This window comes from Candidozyma duobushaemuli (assembly GCF_002926085.2).
Source record: "Candidozyma duobushaemuli strain B09383 chromosome Unknown A_B09383, whole genome shotgun sequence".
Classification (NCBI taxonomy): domain Eukaryota; kingdom Fungi; phylum Ascomycota; class Pichiomycetes; order Serinales; family Metschnikowiaceae; genus Candidozyma; species Candidozyma duobushaemuli.
In genome coordinates this window covers 3,092,431-3,109,664 of record NW_020289901.1, presented here as the reverse complement: position 1 = coordinate 3,109,664, position 17,234 = coordinate 3,092,431, and the positions used below count along the sequence as shown (strand labels likewise).

At 46.9% G+C, this 17,234-nt stretch overlaps 8 protein-coding genes across 8 annotated transcripts; 4 read left to right on the top strand and 4 right to left on the bottom strand. All coding sequences in view use genetic code 12, as the record gives it.

The window, feature by feature from the left end:
* Nucleotides 1-887: 887 nt before the first annotated feature.
* CXQ87_001400 (DNA-directed RNA polymerase III subunit) lies at nucleotides 888-1,343 on the top strand (the record flags this gene model as incomplete). Its single annotated transcript, XM_025479939.1, has 1 exon — nucleotides 888-1,343. The coding sequence occupies one exon, from the start codon at nucleotides 888-890 to the stop codon at nucleotides 1,341-1,343; it is 456 nt and encodes a 151-aa protein (XP_025339412.1).
* A 47-nt stretch (nucleotides 1,344-1,390) lies between these two features.
* Nucleotides 1,391-3,619, bottom strand: CXQ87_001399 (putative lipase; the record flags this gene model as incomplete). Its single annotated transcript, XM_025479938.1, has 1 exon — nucleotides 1,391-3,619. The coding sequence occupies one exon, from the start codon at nucleotides 3,617-3,619 to the stop codon at nucleotides 1,391-1,393; it is 2,229 nt and encodes a 742-aa protein (XP_025339411.1).
* A 4,339-nt stretch (nucleotides 3,620-7,958) lies between these two features.
* Nucleotides 7,959-8,261, top strand: CXQ87_001398 (uncharacterized protein; the record flags this gene model as incomplete). The annotated part of the gene is made up of 1 exon (XM_025479937.1): nucleotides 7,959-8,261. The coding sequence occupies one exon, from the start codon at nucleotides 7,959-7,961 to the stop codon at nucleotides 8,259-8,261; it is 303 nt and encodes a 100-aa protein (XP_025339410.1).
* A 470-nt stretch (nucleotides 8,262-8,731) lies between these two features.
* CXQ87_001397 (dolichyl-diphosphooligosaccharide--protein glycotransferase) lies at nucleotides 8,732-9,745 on the bottom strand (the record flags this gene model as incomplete). Its single annotated transcript, XM_025479936.1, has 1 exon — nucleotides 8,732-9,745. The coding sequence occupies one exon, from the start codon at nucleotides 9,743-9,745 to the stop codon at nucleotides 8,732-8,734; it is 1,014 nt and encodes a 337-aa protein (XP_025339409.1).
* A 639-nt stretch (nucleotides 9,746-10,384) lies between these two features.
* Nucleotides 10,385-12,637, bottom strand: RIM13 (Rim13p; the record flags this gene model as incomplete). Its single annotated transcript, XM_025479935.1, has 1 exon — nucleotides 10,385-12,637. The coding sequence occupies one exon, from the start codon at nucleotides 12,635-12,637 to the stop codon at nucleotides 10,385-10,387; it is 2,253 nt and encodes a 750-aa protein (XP_025339408.1).
* Nucleotides 12,638-12,690: 53 nt separating this feature from the next.
* Nucleotides 12,691-14,154, top strand: CXQ87_001395 (putative glycosylphosphatidylinositol-alpha 1,2 mannosyltransferase; the record flags this gene model as incomplete). Its single annotated transcript, XM_025479934.1, has 1 exon — nucleotides 12,691-14,154. One exon carries the CDS (start codon nucleotides 12,691-12,693, stop codon nucleotides 14,152-14,154), a length of 1,464 nt encoding a protein of 487 aa, XP_025339407.1.
* A 659-nt stretch (nucleotides 14,155-14,813) lies between these two features.
* ADH1 (Adh1p) lies at nucleotides 14,814-15,860 on the top strand (the record flags this gene model as incomplete). The annotated part of the gene is made up of 1 exon (XM_025479933.1): nucleotides 14,814-15,860. One exon carries the CDS (start codon nucleotides 14,814-14,816, stop codon nucleotides 15,858-15,860), a length of 1,047 nt encoding a protein of 348 aa, XP_025339406.1.
* A 225-nt stretch (nucleotides 15,861-16,085) lies between these two features.
* Nucleotides 16,086-16,568, bottom strand: CXQ87_001393 (uncharacterized protein; the record flags this gene model as incomplete). Its single annotated transcript, XM_025479932.1, has 1 exon — nucleotides 16,086-16,568. One exon carries the CDS (start codon nucleotides 16,566-16,568, stop codon nucleotides 16,086-16,088), a length of 483 nt encoding a protein of 160 aa, XP_025339405.1.
* Between the last annotated feature and the right edge of the window lie 666 nt (nucleotides 16,569-17,234).

Genomic DNA, 17,234 nt, shown 5'->3' with positions numbered 1-17,234 from the left:
GATGGCTAATGGATGCGGTGCGATAACGCAAGCCTACTAGAAGTTGTTGCATCTGACGGATTTATTCCATGCGGCGTTTTCAGGGTGATAATCCCTTTGAGTGTGCTTATCGTGATTTTGAAACAAACGGTGAATTTCAAGACGTCTGCTGAAACGAATCCTGGCAAACCCCACTCCGAAGAGATAAGCGATAGAGCAACAGAAGCCTCAATTTTGAATCCTTGGCACCGCTTATTTGACAGCGTCCGTGGCATAAGCAGGATTTCAATAGCGCATCGCCAAGCACATTACGTCTTGTTGCTCGTAACACCCTGTTATTGTGGCACAAGCTAGATGGCGTCTGAATGGGAGATGTATGAAGAAGCTGGTTTGATGGGTTCAAGTTGGTATCGGTCAGGCAGCACTGGTAGTGTTATAGATCCAACGCAATTGAGCAGTTTCTTCCCTCTACAATCCGGCGTTTTGGAGTTAAGCGGTGATAGGGGCACTTTGTCCATCCTGTAGAAACCAGAGGCTGACAATGTAGACTGACCATTGATGCCCCTGTGCATTTAGAATAATTCAACTTAGACGAATACGCCTATTGTGTTTTGCCTTTTGGAGTTTGAATGTTGACCAATGACTATCAGGTTTCAGAGTTCGGTGTAGCCGATCTACTGAGTTTCGCAGCCATTCTCTAGGTATGCGGAACCGTGCTGGTAGCACTTGTCAACTGAATCGATGTCTTATAGAAAATAATCGCAATTCCGCTTTTCGACAGTCTCTACAGATTCACCTTTTATTTTTCTCTTCATTTCCATCTTTTTTGCACCCCTTAACTGATAGCACCCAACCTGGTTACCTTGTTGATGTTCGCGTGAAAAATACAACCAAGTTACCTCATCACCATGAAAGTGCTCAAGGAAAGAGACGCTTTTCTAGCGGACTACGAGGTGCTCCAGCACCTCAACGGGCTCAAGGAAAAGTACAACTGGACTTTTTCTCCCCTGGAGGACAAAGACCCCAAAAACCGCAGAAAACGCTTCACTGGAGCTGGTGTAGATTTGGAGGTCATCACAAGAGATATCACGCAGTGCTTGAACAAACAGGCGGCTGGTGAGATTCCTGATGTTTCTGCCGTGAAAGAAATCATGACTTTCCTTAATCAGTACGAGTTGGTCAAGGTAGAGAAACTCCAGATCCTCAATTCGTTGCCCAGAAGCATGGTCCATTTGTACGCCTTAGTGGAGGAGTGTGACCAGAGATTCAGCGAAGAGGAATGTGAAGCCATCTTGGCAAAGATCAACGATGTTGTGCCTAAGCCCGAAGAAGAGCAGGAGGAAGAGGAAGAGGCGGAGGAGTAAGTTTGGTGACCTTATCTATATGCATCTACCAAAGGTGATCGAACGCCTCACATGAAGCTGTCCATAACCAGCTTCTTGCCCTCAAACGGGTCGCTATCAAGAGCCGTGGCCTCGTCGATGCTGCGGTCCACACTGCGGTTCTCCCACTGGTCCTTGAGTTTCCACATCATCTCGCTCACATCCAGTAGAAGACCAGCAGGGCCTACAGCAAACATAGACTCTGAATCGGCATCTGCCTTGATCCATGCATGTTCCGCAGGCTCGTTGAGCGACTCTCTATCGATGTCTTCGTTTTCCTTTTGGATGACGTCTCTCAGAAGGATTCTGCCCAAAGCTGACGATTCCTCAGACAAGTCCATGCTTTCGTCTTCAGAGGGCTCCGGCGTGGTGGTGCCATCAACGTCAAAGTGATTTGCTATCAAATGTTGAATCACAGGCCACCCATAGGCATTGGAAAACCGCCTTCTAACGACGATATTATTATGAGCATCCGGTTTAAGCTCCACAAGCACCTTTCTCCACAGCATCAGCTTGTGGTATTCACGAGCGATTTCCTCCTCGAGTCTCTCCATCTTCTTGGTTTTAGCAAATTTGGTGATGGACTCGCTCTTTGCGGTTAATTTCTGGATCATGCTCTTGTTCTCGTCCTCCGCTGAATCGTCAATTCTGAAAGGCGGTAAGTCCGAGTCATGGTACACTTTATCGTGCATGATGATGTTGTCTCGTGCCCCTGGGTTGGTGATGTATTTTAACGAAGGCTGTGGCGGAAGCATCATCGAGGCAGCACTTTCCACAAAAGAGGATTTTGGAAGCCCGCCAAAGGTCCCCTCTTTGCTGTTGTTTTCCTGGCTTGTTGTTTGGAAACGATTGTACTGCCCAGCGTCGCTCTTGCGGTGCTTTTGAGGCAAGAAGTATGAGAGTATGGCGCTTAGAGCCAGTGTTTGGCTATCCTCGTTGTCAGGAAGCTCCTGTGGAATTTCACCAGTGGTTCCCGGTTTGGTATCTCTTCCGAGAGCAGTCAACCCGTCGTAATCTAGATAAAGCAATGCAGAGGTTCGAAGCGGAACAATACCGTCATTGACGGCATTAGCGTAGACTGTTCTGCGAACGAAACGTTTGAGAATGCGATGTGTAGGGCCGGTGGGAAGCAAAAGCAACAATGGTTTGTTGTTTGACTCGGTGTACTGTAGACCCAAGTCCTGGCCTGATTTGCCCACGACACCGGCCAAGAGCGCCAACTTGATGTATACGGGATTTTCGTGAACGACGCCAATCATAGGAGAGGCTAAGGTAATGAAATTGATGGGCTGGACTTTTCGAAAAAACCAGGGAAAGTTAGCCTCAAGGTACGCCACGGCAAAGGTTTGCACTAGTCCTCCTAAGGAATGGCCAATAAACGAGATCTTTGTGACGTTCCCTTTGAGTGTTTCGTTTTCAGTGATAAGGTCAACAACGTACTCAGCGACACGAGAACCCAAGTATTTAACGCCTCGTTCCGTTTTGCAGACGTTGCCAAAGAATCCCTTCACAACGACATTCTCGTCACCCATCCTCTTGTCGATCTGCTCTTTCAAGAAGAACATGTCCGACAGGACATTGGCGTGGAGGCCGTGGGTCAAAATCACCAAGTGGATTGGACGGGAAGTATCGGGAACAGGCATATTCCAGAGATCGAGAGTATCGTGGATCAGTACCAGCACAAAGGGATGAGGCACAACTTGAACATTCGACTCCGAGAGCCACTCCCTCTTGGCCGCAATGGACACCTCAAAATTCGTAGCCACAGAAACATTAAAGATCGCCTGAGAAATAACATCTATGGTCCATCTATAATGAGGCTTATACTGATGGCACAGCAATTCCACATAGAAACTCTGACCTGGTAGAAGCTGAGGCTCGTACACGGGCTGGTCAGCCGTCACAAATACGTTTTTCAGAATGTCGTAGTCGTCCGGGCGGCAGTCCACATACAACACATACGGACCAGCCAAGTAGGCAGCTCTCATGGTGATGGGCTCTGTGTTTTTCACCTTGACCCATAGCGATTTCGGAGGCTGGCTGGCGTAGTGTTCTGCCAGCTCAAAAGGAGCAAAATCCACATCGAAACGGAAGCTCTGGCCGTTCTTCACGGCATGAGCAGACTTATGGAGAAGCATGTGTTCGTCTTTCTCAGAAGCACCCAGCGTCAAGTAGTCCAGCGCCCGAGCCAGAAGGTCTTGTGCAACCTGGGGCACAAACAGAGAGATGTACTGATTCAACGGGCCCCCGGGGAGCATGAAAGGTGGAAAAATGTGGGTTTAAGGGTAAACAGAGGGTAGTAGCTGTTTATCCGGGGTTGATGATGGGACTGTGCAGGCCAGATGGGATTTTGGGGTAATCGGGTGGGAAAGATTGCCGGTTTAGAGCGTCGGGCAGACGAGGCAGGTGAAAAAGGGCTTTCTTCGTCGCTCGAAGCTAGCAATAGATATTTAGGTGTTTCTGTAGCGAACTCCGCAGCGAACCTTCGCAGGTTGCTTGAACTGTTGGGTGGAGGTTGGTCAATGGAAGGGGGTTTAACCACCATTTAATTATATCAGATAAGCTTGTTTTTCAAGGAAAAAGCTGACTTTATATGGCTGCTACAGCTAGGGAGTAGTGGGGTGATTCTACGAAAGCCGATACAGAGGCTTGATTAAGGAAAAGCAAACTTCAATGTATGGTGGATTATACGACGCTCTTAGTGCGCACTTTTGTGACCTCTTTAATATATAGGCAAGTCTATGGTGAACTAGACCTCTTTCGGGAGGGTGATCTGAGTATCTCGCGCTATAGCGATAACAATAACTTCAAAACTTCAAATTTCCATTGTAGCAACCGCCATTATCAACCGATGACCGCTCTTTGTTTGCAAAATGCCAAGATGTGTCATTTTGACGGAGGGTCTGACGACCTGGGGTAAGCTGGTGTACGGATCTTTTGCTGTGAAAATGGTTGCAAAATGCATGAGCTCGCTTAGACGCACAAGACCGGTCATTCAATTCCGGGCCGGCCGGGGCAACTCACATGTCGATTCAAAAGAGAAGATAAATATTGAAAATGATTTGACTTAATTTGGTTGCTAAACATTAGGCTTGAAATTCTGAAAATTGTGTTCTTTCTACGAACCTCTTTCATTCGTATATGTATTAGCGATTGACGATCGTGAAGTCTATTAAGGTATGGAATGCCTCTGATCGGCAGAGAAAAATATTTGATGTCGTTTTGTCAATTTTGATCTCCTGATGACTCGAAAAGCATCTTAATCCTTAGCTGTAGTTTAACACCAAAACAAACACGAGGGTGCATTTCCTTCTTTTCTTTTTTCTTCAACTTCTAGTATGCACTTTAAACGGCCTGTGGATTTCGATAAGATCCTTCCGTATAGGCAGGTGGAGGGGCTGTAGGCGGCAGATACGCTGGAGCAGAGGTTTGCTGGTATATTAAGTGAAGTGGAACAGGACGAGGATTTCTGTTTATTGGCCGTGTGCTTTTTTGCATCTTCCTCTTGAATGTTCTTCTTTTGACGTAGCAGACTCTTGAAACAGCAATAATAAGAATCAAGGCTAAAACGCCGAGAGCGATGCCGATGTACATCGCTTTAGGAGGAGGTGAATCAGGATCATTGGAGTATACTGGAAAGGCCATATACTGAAATGAAGGAAATCATCCTACTTTAATATGTTGATTTGTTGATGGCGCAGGATTATCGACATCATCGAAGGTCTTGAATTTCAGGCAGACATAAGGCTTGTATCTGGTGTATAGCCGTTTTTCAGTGACCAGCCGCAGTAGTCCATGGATGTAGTTACGAAGCCAAAGCAGGAAGTGAGATTATAGAATTGAGGCCGATCCTATATGATGACACAAGTGAGATATATTAACTTTTTTTCTTTTTTTTTTTTTTTGTGAATCGAATCACTGCTGATTTTCAACCTTCTTCAACTTTTCTCAAACCTACTGACTGTCAGGTTTAGCCGCGCCAAGGCTACTACGCCTGGGTATGGTGCATTGTCGGTTAGTGCAAGGCTTACTGCACGAACGTGACGGTAAATAGGCGGAAAATATGCACAGTCTGTTTGGAAAGTACTGTGGTGGAAACTTTTTCTGTAAGTGGGGATTGAGTGATGAATGCGTGGTTGGGAACAAGTGGGGAAGGTGAAATCTTGACCTCATCGTGAGTTCGTGACTTGTTGGGCAGATAAAAGGAAAAATCTATTTTAGAAGAGATAAGTAATCTCACAAGAAGAAAATTGATTTGATATTGGTCTGGTCCACTTAGAAGGTAGGTGGGAGGATCTATGGTGCTGATGTTTGCTACAAAGGCACCTGATTGCAGAGGTGTTGCAATTTCTATATACGGTGCAACGCGTTTAGTGTGTAATTTTGTAATCCTGTTAGTTTAGACGCATTTATATGATGATTTTGGCCATTTATTATCTCTAATGGTGGTATCTCACGCTACAGGCATCAAACCAACTTACGAATTTCACGGCTCTTTACTTCTGTCATATGCAATGACCGTTCTAGAATTGTAGAAATTCAAAGATTATTCAGTTTGACGGAGGGTCTGACTATTTGAAGTTAACTGGTGTAAGGGTACTTGGGGCTCTAACAGTTCCAAAATGCACGAGCTCGGTTAAATCATGGTTCAATATCGAGAGATGAATTTGTTGGTTTTTCTTTTCAGTTGGTAACTTGTGAATTTCGGTTGTTTTTTCTGTTTTACGCTGTTTTGCGGGTAGTATCTGTATTAGCGGTTGGCGAACGCAATGTCTATTAAAGTAACAAATGCCCTGACCGGCAAAAACCATTTAACGTTGCTTGACGATCTGCTTTTCGTTAAACTTCAGGTTAAAAGCCAAAGGACAGATGGATAGGTTGGAGACAAACAACCCTATTGTGATTAGATGACAAGCTCGGGCCTAATGGCGACACAGTGGTCGTCATACTTCATGGGTGTGGCCAAGCGGTGATGGCCTAGAATCTGATAAGATGTTTTGTCTCTAGGCGTACCTAGGGCATTGAATCAGATGACTTAACCAAAAATTAATCCTTCAAATTTCTTCAGCCGTTGCTGTGGCATTTAGACCAATTTCAGATCTCTTCCTCTTCTAATGGAATATCAAACGGGCGGCGGGTTTCGATTGAATGCCTCAGTATAGGCAGGTGGAGGAGTAGCAGGCGGCAGATAAGGGGGAACCTGGTATATTTGATGAAGTGGAACTGGACGAGGGTTTCGGGGTACCGCACTTGTACTACTTGGCTTCATCTTTCTTCTCCTTCTGTAAAAGTATCTTCCCATCAAAAGACAAAGAATCAAGGCGAAGATCCCGAGGGCGATGCTGATGTAGGTCGCTGTGGGATTAGAAGATGAGTCGGAGTTACTGGGGGAGCCACCTATAGCGACCATATGCTCAATGAAAGGAGGGTATTAGGCTGCCTTCATAAGTTGTTGTTTATGGCACAGAAATTGTAACATCATGAAAAGTCTTGATTTTCAGGCAAATTAGAGGCATGCATCTGAAGAATAGCCAATTTTAGTCACCAGCCGCAGAGTAGTCGATTGAGAGCTGATAGAGCTTAAGTTTATTGAAACTGAAAATAAAAGTGGTTTCAACACGTATGGTACATCCGCTTTGATCATATTCGTTACTGCTAAATTTCAAAATTCACCACGTCTTTTAAAGCCTATAGACTCTATCGGGTCCAGCCGCGCCAAGGTTAATACGCTTGGGTATGGCACATTATAGCTAAATCCAAGGTTTTCTGCACGAATCTGACGATAATTGGCGGAAATTATGCATATTGTAATTGTATAGTTTTGTGATCGAAACTATTCCTGTGAATTGAAGTGACGAAACCATGCGTTGATGGTGTCCATGGGTTGAAGTAGTGAGGTGGATTTTAATGAAAAGTTGATGACATTGTCGTAGGATCATATAATGAAGTAAGTTGACATTCAAAAATTGTTTGAAGCCTGTGGAGTCGCTACTGCATTTTCGAAATATGAACTACGTGAGACCGATGCACTAGACAACTACACAGTTGCCCAAAGTGAACCCATCACTCAAGTAGGCTTTTCAACTTTGTTTTTCTCCTTTTTATTAAATCTACATTTTCAATTGAATGCAACCAAAGAATGGTTGCTCTTCTAAATCTTCCAATTCAGCGTTAGAAGATGTATAGGTGCCTCAATTTGCTTGAAGCTTTCAGTTTCGCAGCCATCTCACATAATGGACTTCCGACCGAGCAGTCACTTATAATCTCAAACAAGACCACAAGTGCTCTACAAGATAAGGATTCGCGTGAAAGGCACTGCTTGAAATACACCCCACTTGACTCGGTGCCTCCACCCCAAATGCCTCCACTTTGCACCCAAATGCTTGAGACGAATCCATGAACTATTGGTCGCCTCAAAACATACGATAAGTAAGGTAAGAATCAATTTTTGAAATTTTTGGAGTGTTCAACATGTTTTCTCATATATTTAACCACAGCATCCCAAATAATGGGTGCTACCATTCTCCACCCTCCATATACCAAATGAAACCTCGATCCTACACCAATTTTCACGCACTTCACTAACCACATGTCAACATGAGCGAGTCCGATGGAGACTTCCACCCCATAGAGCTAGCTGCACACCTGCTTCTCCTGGGTCCTCTTGACAGTCTCAATGAAAACTTTCTTCAGTTGCACAGGCTGCAGCACGTTTTGCTCACTCGCCTCAAGATGATATCTGAAAGATTGGATAAGATCGAAAGTGGTTATGGGGAGGGAATTGCTGGAAATGACGTGACGGCGGCTCAGCAGCAGATCAAGGCTGTGAAGAATAAGCTTCAGGAAGCACAGAAACGGTTGCTGGTCGTTGAGAAGAGAGTGGGGTCCCTTGAAAGGTGAATGTGTTGAATGGTATTTTGAGGCGATATATGTGCTACAGAGCCGTGAATGACTGGTTTATGGATACGAGGAACGTTTTGAAGGTGATCCTACCTCGCTGGTCCGAGGATTTGGTCGAAATGTTGTTTCGTTTCATGTATCGCCTCAGTGAAGTCGAGAGATGCATAATACAAGATACACTATATTCTCGAGCCTCTCTGGTTTCTGTTTCATTACGTCCAGAATCGACTCTTTCTTGAATTGAAGATCTACATGCTTATAATATCTCGGCAATCATCAGAGAGGTGTCCGAAGCTTGAAGACTCAAAGATATCCAAAGTTACCAGGGGCTGAGTTGCTGGATAGACTCAATCTTCTTGTGAAGGTCCTACACGCTTGGTCGAACTCATTCAACCAAACCCACTACCTTCTCACTCATACGGTGTATCTTTTATTGACGCTGAACTAGCCGGCGAAATATATATGGGGGCCTACAACCTCATGATGTCAAGGAGCTTGTATGGGTAGCCCTGGGACTTGAAACCAAAGAAGAACAAGTAGACACTGTAGGCGAGGTAGATCAAGGCGCTGACCACGGTCACAGCAAGAAGCTGGGCCTTGGAGTTGTTGATCTTGGGGATCTTGGAGGTCAACAAGACGAACATCAAGCCCAAAAAGCCGTACAAGGACGAAATGGCCTGGGTCTCCAAGCCATACTGGTTCTGAGGCGACATGGCAAAGTACTCCACGGAGTTCTCGGTCTCCCTGAAGTATGGCGCTCCTCTGATCTGGTTGAACATGTAGCCCGACGTGAACATAAGGATGGCGCCAGAGCACAAGGTGCCCCAGACGTAGGCGGAACGGAACACGGCGCTAGCGTAGGAGCTGTATCTCTTGAGGAGCAGCACAACCGCAAAGGTGATCACGGCGTTCAACGCCACCTTGCCGTAGTCCAAGGGCACGTGGATCTCCACGGCAACACCCGTGATCTCACGGATCCACTGGGCAATCAACTGCGTGTGGTCGCCCTGGTAGAACTGGTACTGGCCGTTATGGGTAAGGAACGAGTTGGCTTTGGCGCCCGGCACCGAGGGAGGGAAGTGGTAGATCTTGGGGATCAGGTCCAATTGCATGAGCTGGAAGAGCTTCCTGGCCTTCATAAAGTCGGCTTCCAAGAAGTAGATGTTCGTTCTTCCCTGGTCCAACTTCTCCTCCTCAGAGAAGCCATGTGGATAAGCGTGGGCCCAAGAAGCACCAATCGTAGTAAACAGCGGGTGAACTTCACGGCACAAGGCACAATTGAGCTGGGGCAGGTCCAGGGCCATGTACAAGGCAATGTGGTAGTCTCTGTCACCGTAAAGAAACTTTTCAAAGTTATCGTCACGGATTTCAATGACGGCGTTTTTGCCCTTCAGGGCAACTAGCGCCTGCATTTCCTCGTCGGAGTAGGCGGCAAATGCCATCAGGCACCATGCAGCCACAAGCCAAAAGAAAGTCCACTTCATGGTTGGGTTGGATATTCTCGAGAACACGTCAAGTAGGCGTGGGTGTTTGGTCACGTGCGTGGTTTTTGGAAAAGTGGTTCCAGAGGCGTTTTCCGGTTATTTTGGGGGATATTTATGGGCAAGGATGAGGACACATGTAGAGTAGAGTGAAAGGTTGATTTCTGGTTGTGGGGTGTGTTTTTGGTGGATATAGTACATCTCGTTGGATTGACTTTAGTTTCGCAGCCAAAGCTTGGATACTGGAGGTGAACATATAGTGCAAGGGATTGAAGATTACCGAAATTTTTTTGTGGTTCAGCCAGTTGTTAGCGTTTACGAACCAAAAGCAAGCATCGTTGGATTTTCCGATTTCGAATAGTTATTAGCATTGTGTGGTTTTCAACTGGTGGATGCTGGACCACGCGCTTTTGACGTAATGCACGCTGCGGATTTAGGATAGTTCAGTCGTACTTCATCAATTCGACATAAGCTTTTGCCTTTTCAATTTTCTTCACACGATGAATGCTCGATGTGTAATTGCAAATAGGTGGGTAAACGAGGGGATATTGCACAATCAAACGGCAGCTGAAGGGGTCTTCCAACGCATTCCAGCTCAGACAAATCCTCCTAACTTTCATCACATCCATCAAGTCCTTTCATTTATTTTTCGTCCTCGCCTTTGACAGAGAGCCTGCTGGAGGAGCCCAGGGTGACCCTGCAAATTCCCTCTCCCGTCTCGAACCTCTCAACAAGTAATATGTAATCATGGTTAGGCTTCTTCAAAACGCAATCCACAAATACACCGTAGACACTGTCGTTCCATTTGTCATTCACAACTACCGGCTGCTGCGTCACAGCATCAAAAAGGGACGCACGAACCGCGGGCCTATACAGCGATAATGTTTGTAGTTTGGTGCCCGCCTGTAATTTGAAGATGACCGATGTGTTCGTAACTTCAGTTCTGACGGTAAATTTGTAGCGGTTGCGAAGGTTCCATGAAAACTCCACGGTATCATTATAGAGACCCAAAGCCTTGGGCACCTTCTCAATAATGAGGTCTCCCTTGCTGCCGTCGTACATCAAAAGAAGATGAAACTTTCCGATATAGTCAGAGTTGTAGTTGGACACAACCAAACGCAAGTTTCCAGGCTCCACATCGTGCAATTCATGATGGTGAATGCCAGGTGAATAATTGTCGCAAAAGAGAATCTTTGACTTGTCAAAGTTTCGGAGCTTGGTCAAATTCTGGGATTTTTCGGTATGAAGCAAATGGAAATTGACATCTGACTCCTCTTTGCACGACACGGCAATAAACAACTTCGGCATGCGGCGCTTGATCTCCAATTCCCACTGTGGATTGTCGATATACAGTTCGAGTGCCCAATTACCGCCATTATTGTCTTTGGTCCATGCATCCTCAATCTCAGTTACATTATCATAGGTGGGTTTGGCTCGGTACATTTTCACATCAGGTGAATGGCTCCAGAGCTTCAACAGGAAAATCACCCTGCCTTGGGGACCTGCAATAACCAAAGTGTTCTTTGAGTTGGCTGCAATCTCAAACTTCAAGAAGTAGACTCTCATAGTAGTCATTTTGCCGCCAGCGGCACGAACGTACTGTGAAGGGTAAACTACCTTGCCTCGGGTGTTTTCGTAGACGCTCACAGAGTAGGGAGACACTGGCTCGTTTTTCAAGACAAAGTGTTCCACTGTGATGCCCACAGTTTGAGTCTCGTTGCTGCTATTTTCCAACACAAACTGGGGCCTGTCAAGAAGAAGAGCCTTCGATTTGGGTGGTGGACTGATCACGGCGGTGGAAAAACTGTGCTTGTATAAGGCATCCATGTTCCAGTTCAAGTAGACGTAGGAGAATTGACCGAAAACAGACGCGTCCACGTTTAGAAACCGCCCTTCTTGGCCACTGGACCATGGATTCTTGAGCGTCAAGCCCTTTTCGCTATATCCACTCACCACATAGTCATGTCCAGACACAACCTTCAATTGCGAGGCCAATGAGTCCAGCATTTGGCCCGTTCCCAAGCCTAGAGCCAAGAGGCCTTTTTTCCTTAGATCCCATAACTCTGCAAAGGACTCCATGCTCATTTTGCTGATTTTGCGTACTTCTGGTGCCCAGCCGAGAAGCATATATGTATCCTGGGCCATATTGGAGCCCAGGAAGTTGTAGTGGTCACCCAGGGCAATGAGGTATGCTTTTTCTAGGTATGCTGGCCACATAAGGGCGACATTGGTAGTGGAGAGCACAAACAAATGACGTTCATTATGGGGATAATCCAAGAAGGGCAAGTCGGCTGAGATGTTGATTTCCCGCTCGCAGCCATTGATGTGGAGCTTCACCTTCACGGCTTCCTCTTCATCATCATACCTCACGAGCTTTTCGAGTTTGTCGCCAAGGTTGAGATCGTAGATCGATAGAAGTGACAGAACAAACGAACAGTTCGGAAGCAAGTCCTGGCACAAATCGTCAAACCCTTCGAGACCCGGATCACTATCGACAAGCCTAAACTCTGGCACCTGCTCTAGGCCTGTGTCAGGGAGTTGAATGGGGATATCCTCGTAATTGACAGGTTGATAGTCCATGGACAGGCCCTTTTCAAATTTGAAAACTGGAAACCAATTGGCGCCGTGAATCTCACAAGAAAGCCATAGAAGCTTATCTGATAGAGCTAGCGCTTTATCGGCGTCTTTCCTAAGTAAATCCGTCCACTGTAGCGTAAAAGCAGCCACAGGCTTAGCTAATCTCAACTCAGCTGGATCAGTGAAAGCATTGAGCACTTTCCCCGCCTTTGTGGCAGCCTTCATGGCAATGACACGGGCTTCGGGATGCTTCCCTTCAGCGAGAGCCACGTGACTCCGCTGCACCAATTCAATCACCTCGGCTAGGTGCTCCTTCATCGTGAGTAGTTACAAAGTGCGCATTATCAACACTTTTGGTGATAGTTACCACCATGCACCCAGGCCTCAAGATCTTTGGTGTGGTGGCAGCGATTCGGCTTTTGAATGCAGTATCGATTGGCACCTTCTTCCAGCCTGACGAGTTTTACCAGGCGCTAGAACCAGCTCACAAGTTGGTTTATGGATACGGATACATGACATGGGAATGGCATGAACAGTTACGTTCCTCGCTACACGTGTGGCTATACGCGTTGGCATACAAAGCGTTTGGGTTGGCTTTTGATGATTCATGGACCACGTACTTGGCTCCTCGGTTTGTGGGAGCTATTGTGGCTGCTTTAGGAGAAACCTACTTGTACAAGTTTGCAGTGGCATATACTGGAAGTGTCCAGATTGCCACATTGGCATTGGCCGCGTCGCTCTGCAGCGGCTGGAACTGGTTCTTTGTGACACGGGCGTTTTCTAATAATCTAGAGATGGTTCTTACTACCATTGGGTTGGCCTATTGGCCCTGGAATAGACCAAACGGAGGGATCCTCAAAAGCTGCCTTTTTGGGTTCCTCAGTTGTCTTGTCAGGCCTACCAATGCCCTTCTATGGGGCTTCCTCGGTGCTTCCTTTGTGGTGAATAACGCTGGTCATCCTGGAAAACTACTCCTGGTAAGTCTCGATCTAACCGTGCTCTTCGGCATTGTTTGTGCATTGGCGGCGGTCCCAGACCACCTATTCTACGGCGAGTGGACCTTCCCACTATACAACTTTATCGAATTTAATGTGGTCAAAAACCTCCTGATTTTCTATGGCAGTGCTCCATGGCATTTCTACATCTTCCAGGGTATCCCACTCCTCCTAATGGGCTACATCCCGCTCTGGGCCTCTGCCATGTGGCGTTTCCGGAACACGCTATTGGCCAATACCACCTTATTCGTGATTGTCGGATTCTCATGCATCGCCCACAAGGAGTTTCGCTTCATATACCCGTTGTACCCCATCTTCATGATCCACACGGCCCAAGCGGCAAGACTGTTTTTACATCGACACCACTTTAAAAAGTTGGCCGCTGCTGTGGTGCTACTTCATGCTGTGGTTGCATTATTCTTCACAAGAGTGAACGAGAAGGGTGAGATCGATGTGGTCAATTGGCTCACAAACAACTCTGAAGTCACATCGGTGGGCTTTCTTACGCCGTGCCACTCTGTGCCATGGCATCTGTCGTTTCACCGTGAAGATCTTGTGCTGAATCTGTGGATGCTCACGTGTGAGCCGCCTTTACATTTAGCCAGTGGAAACTTGGAAAACGTCAAATCTTACAGAGACGAACTGGACAGGTTCTACGACGACCCCGTTGGTTTCCTCAATTCTGACATTGGCACTCCTCAGAGGCCTTGGCCATCCCATTTAGTGATATTCGCCCACATGGAGGATGTTGTATCTACATTTCTTGGGCTGTCGTACTACGAATGTGGCCGTTTTTTCAACAGCTACTTCCACTGGGACCCCGGCGCTGGGGTGACATAATTGTCTACTGCAAGGCAGAGTAAATACATCCTTCCACACGTCGAATAAGCTTCCACTTGCAGCTACACGGTCGATGTTGCAGATGTAACATGCTGCGTTTATTTGAAACGGCCACCAGCATGTAACAGTGCAGCTGAAACGGTCCACCTGTTAGCGGGCCGACTAGGGCGTGGCGCGGTAAACGCATGATGGTCTCTGCATTCTTAGCGCATACATCAGGTGATGATCCAGATACGTGACAACGAATTGACAGCGATGCTGGTGCAGATCCTAGAGGCGGATTCCGGGGCGGGGGAAGAGCATTCATCGAAAAATATTATTTGTGAATTTTTTAAGACCCTGGGACTCGTTATTGAGGGAGGGGATTGCCGAAGCGAATTGCTTTGATAAAAAGGAATTATGGTGAAATTGACTGAATTGGCGCAACCGGCAATGCTGTCAACGGGAGAACTCTTTCCACGAAAGTTTATCCGAAAAATGGCCAATTCCACTCCGAGAGCAAACCACCTGATTCCGGAGCCAATCGTGTTAAATTGAGCCGCACAGTCACCCTATGCGAGAGAGCGCACTAGTCCATGTAAGTGCGTCAGATGTGCAGTGGCTGCAAAAGTATAAATTGAACCTTGAGCCCAGGGGGCTTTCGTCTCCATCAAACAATTATGAGCATTCCAAAAACACAAAAAGCAGTGATCTTTGAAGAAAACGGCGGTCCTTTGTTGTACAAGGACATCCCCGTCCCAGAGCCAAAGCCCAATGAGCTTTTGGTCAACATCAAGTACTCCGGTGTCTGTCACACCGATTTGCATGCCTGGAAAGGTGACTGGCCCTTGGCTACCAAATTGCCTTTGGTCGGTGGCCACGAAGGTGCCGGTGTCGTTGTTGGCATGGGTAAGAACGTCAAGGGTTGGGAGATTGGCGACTACGCAGGTGTCAAGTGGTTGAACGGTTCCTGTTTGGGCTGTGAGTTCTGCCAGCACGGTGACGAGCCAAACTGTGCCGAGGCTGACTTGTCCGGTTACACGCATGACGGTTCTTTCGAGCAGTACGCCACTGCCGATGCCGTCCAGGCTGCCAGAATCCCCAAGAACGTGGACTTGGCCCAGGCCGCTCCTATCTTGTGTGCTGGTATCACCGTCTACAAGGCCTTGAAGACCGCCAATATGTCTGCTGGCCAGTGGGTGTGTATCTCTGGTGCTGGTGGTGGATTGGGCTCTTTGGCCATCCAGTACGCCAAGGCCATGGGCTACAGAGTTGCTGCCATTGATGGCGGTGAGGAGAAGGAGGAGTTCTGCAAGTCCTTGGGCGCTGAGGTGTTCATTGACTTCACCAAGACTAAGGACATTGTCAAGGAGGTCGTTGCTGCCACCAACGGTGGTCCACACGGTGCCATCAACGTCTCGGTTTCCGAGAAGGCCATTGCACAGTCTGTTGACTACATTAGATCCACCGGTACTGTTGTGCTTGTGGGTTTGCCAGCCGGCGCCAAGGTTGTTGCCCCAGTGTTCGACGCTGTGGTCAAGTCTGTCAGCATCAGAGGCTCCTACGTGGGTAACAGAGCTGACTCTGCTGAAGCTATTGACTTCTTCGCCAGAGGCTTGATCAAGTGCCCCATTAAGATTGTTGGTTTGTCCGAATTGCCATCGATCTACGAGTTGATGGAACAGGGAAAGATCTTGGGCAGATACGTTGTGGACACCTCCAAGTAAACGATATACGAGCATATGAATACACAAGTGCATTGATGAGTTGTAGTCTACAAAGCATGCTTGCCGTGCTTTCCATGGTTTCATCGATATATGATTTAGACATGCTGATGCCTTGCAATTGCCAGTATCACATGGCACCGTGTGAATGACAATTAGAGATTGACTTCATTTACCAACTTTCTCGTAATTCTCTTCTTCCTCCTTCCTCAATTTGTGCCTTCCGGGTCATCCACTCGTCTCGTTCTGCAAGTTCATGGAATCGGCATCCTGGGCCACTCGGGCCATCCAGCGCAGCACAAGCTGTGAATTCTCCTCTTTAAGCGCTGCTATCTCATCCTTCAAAACATTATGCTGAATCTGGTGCACTAGATGCTCGTCATTGAGGATCTCAACGGCCCTGTTCTTTTCAGCAACCTCCTCGCCCAAAGCCACGATTTTCTGCTCCAACTTGCTCTTTTCAGCTTGAAGTGATCGTATCTGTCTAGCCTGTTCGTCATTCTCCCCCTCAGAACTCTCAAGTCGTAGTGTTTGCTTGTTCAACCTCTCCACTAGCGTTTCGTTCTCCAGAACCACAGACTCTCTCTCTTTGTCCCAATTGGGTCGTAGTAGGCGTGCAAGCTGGGAAAACGCCTTATAGTGTTCGGCGTTTTCCTTTTCTAGGGTGTCTCGGGCCCCCAAGCGCTGTTCAATTTGCTTCCATGGGTCCATGATGTGAGTTTAGTGTGGAGGAATGAGGTGAGATAGTGGGCCAAAGACCAGGGGAGATGGTTTTCGGGTTTTTCAATTTTTTGGGATTTAAAGAGTTGGAGGAAGTTTTTAAAGCCAGGTTTTTGCGGTTTTGGGTGTTTTTGAGTAGCATAGCTTCTATTTGTCTGTATGAGCTTATGGGTTTTTGATTTGCAGCCAATGTGGTAATGCACGTCAGTAATACGAAACATGGTTTGCATCAATACACCTAAAATCTGGAAGTGAAGAAATAGCTGAAAAAGTTAAAGAGGCCAAAAAAGCTAGAGATGTTCAAAATACGAAAATTGCTCTTCCCTGGTAAATTATAATTCCTTTGGTTCTGTACTGACCTAGTGGGTCCCACTCTGCCATCACCCCACGACAGGCCTATATAGGACAAAAACCCAAATGTAAAATCACCAATGAAAATCAATTTTCTTTTGCCAGTGATCTCAGCCACTAGCGTCTACTTTGAATATGGAGCTCATCACACCGCAGCTCTAGCTGTCGAACAGCATCAGGAACCCATCTGGCACAGCATCATCAGCACCAACCTGACCAGCATGTGAAAATCCAAGGGCCTTTCCAAAAACGTCAAACTACAGAATTAGTGAAATCTACGGGCTTATGAAATCTACGGGACTTTGT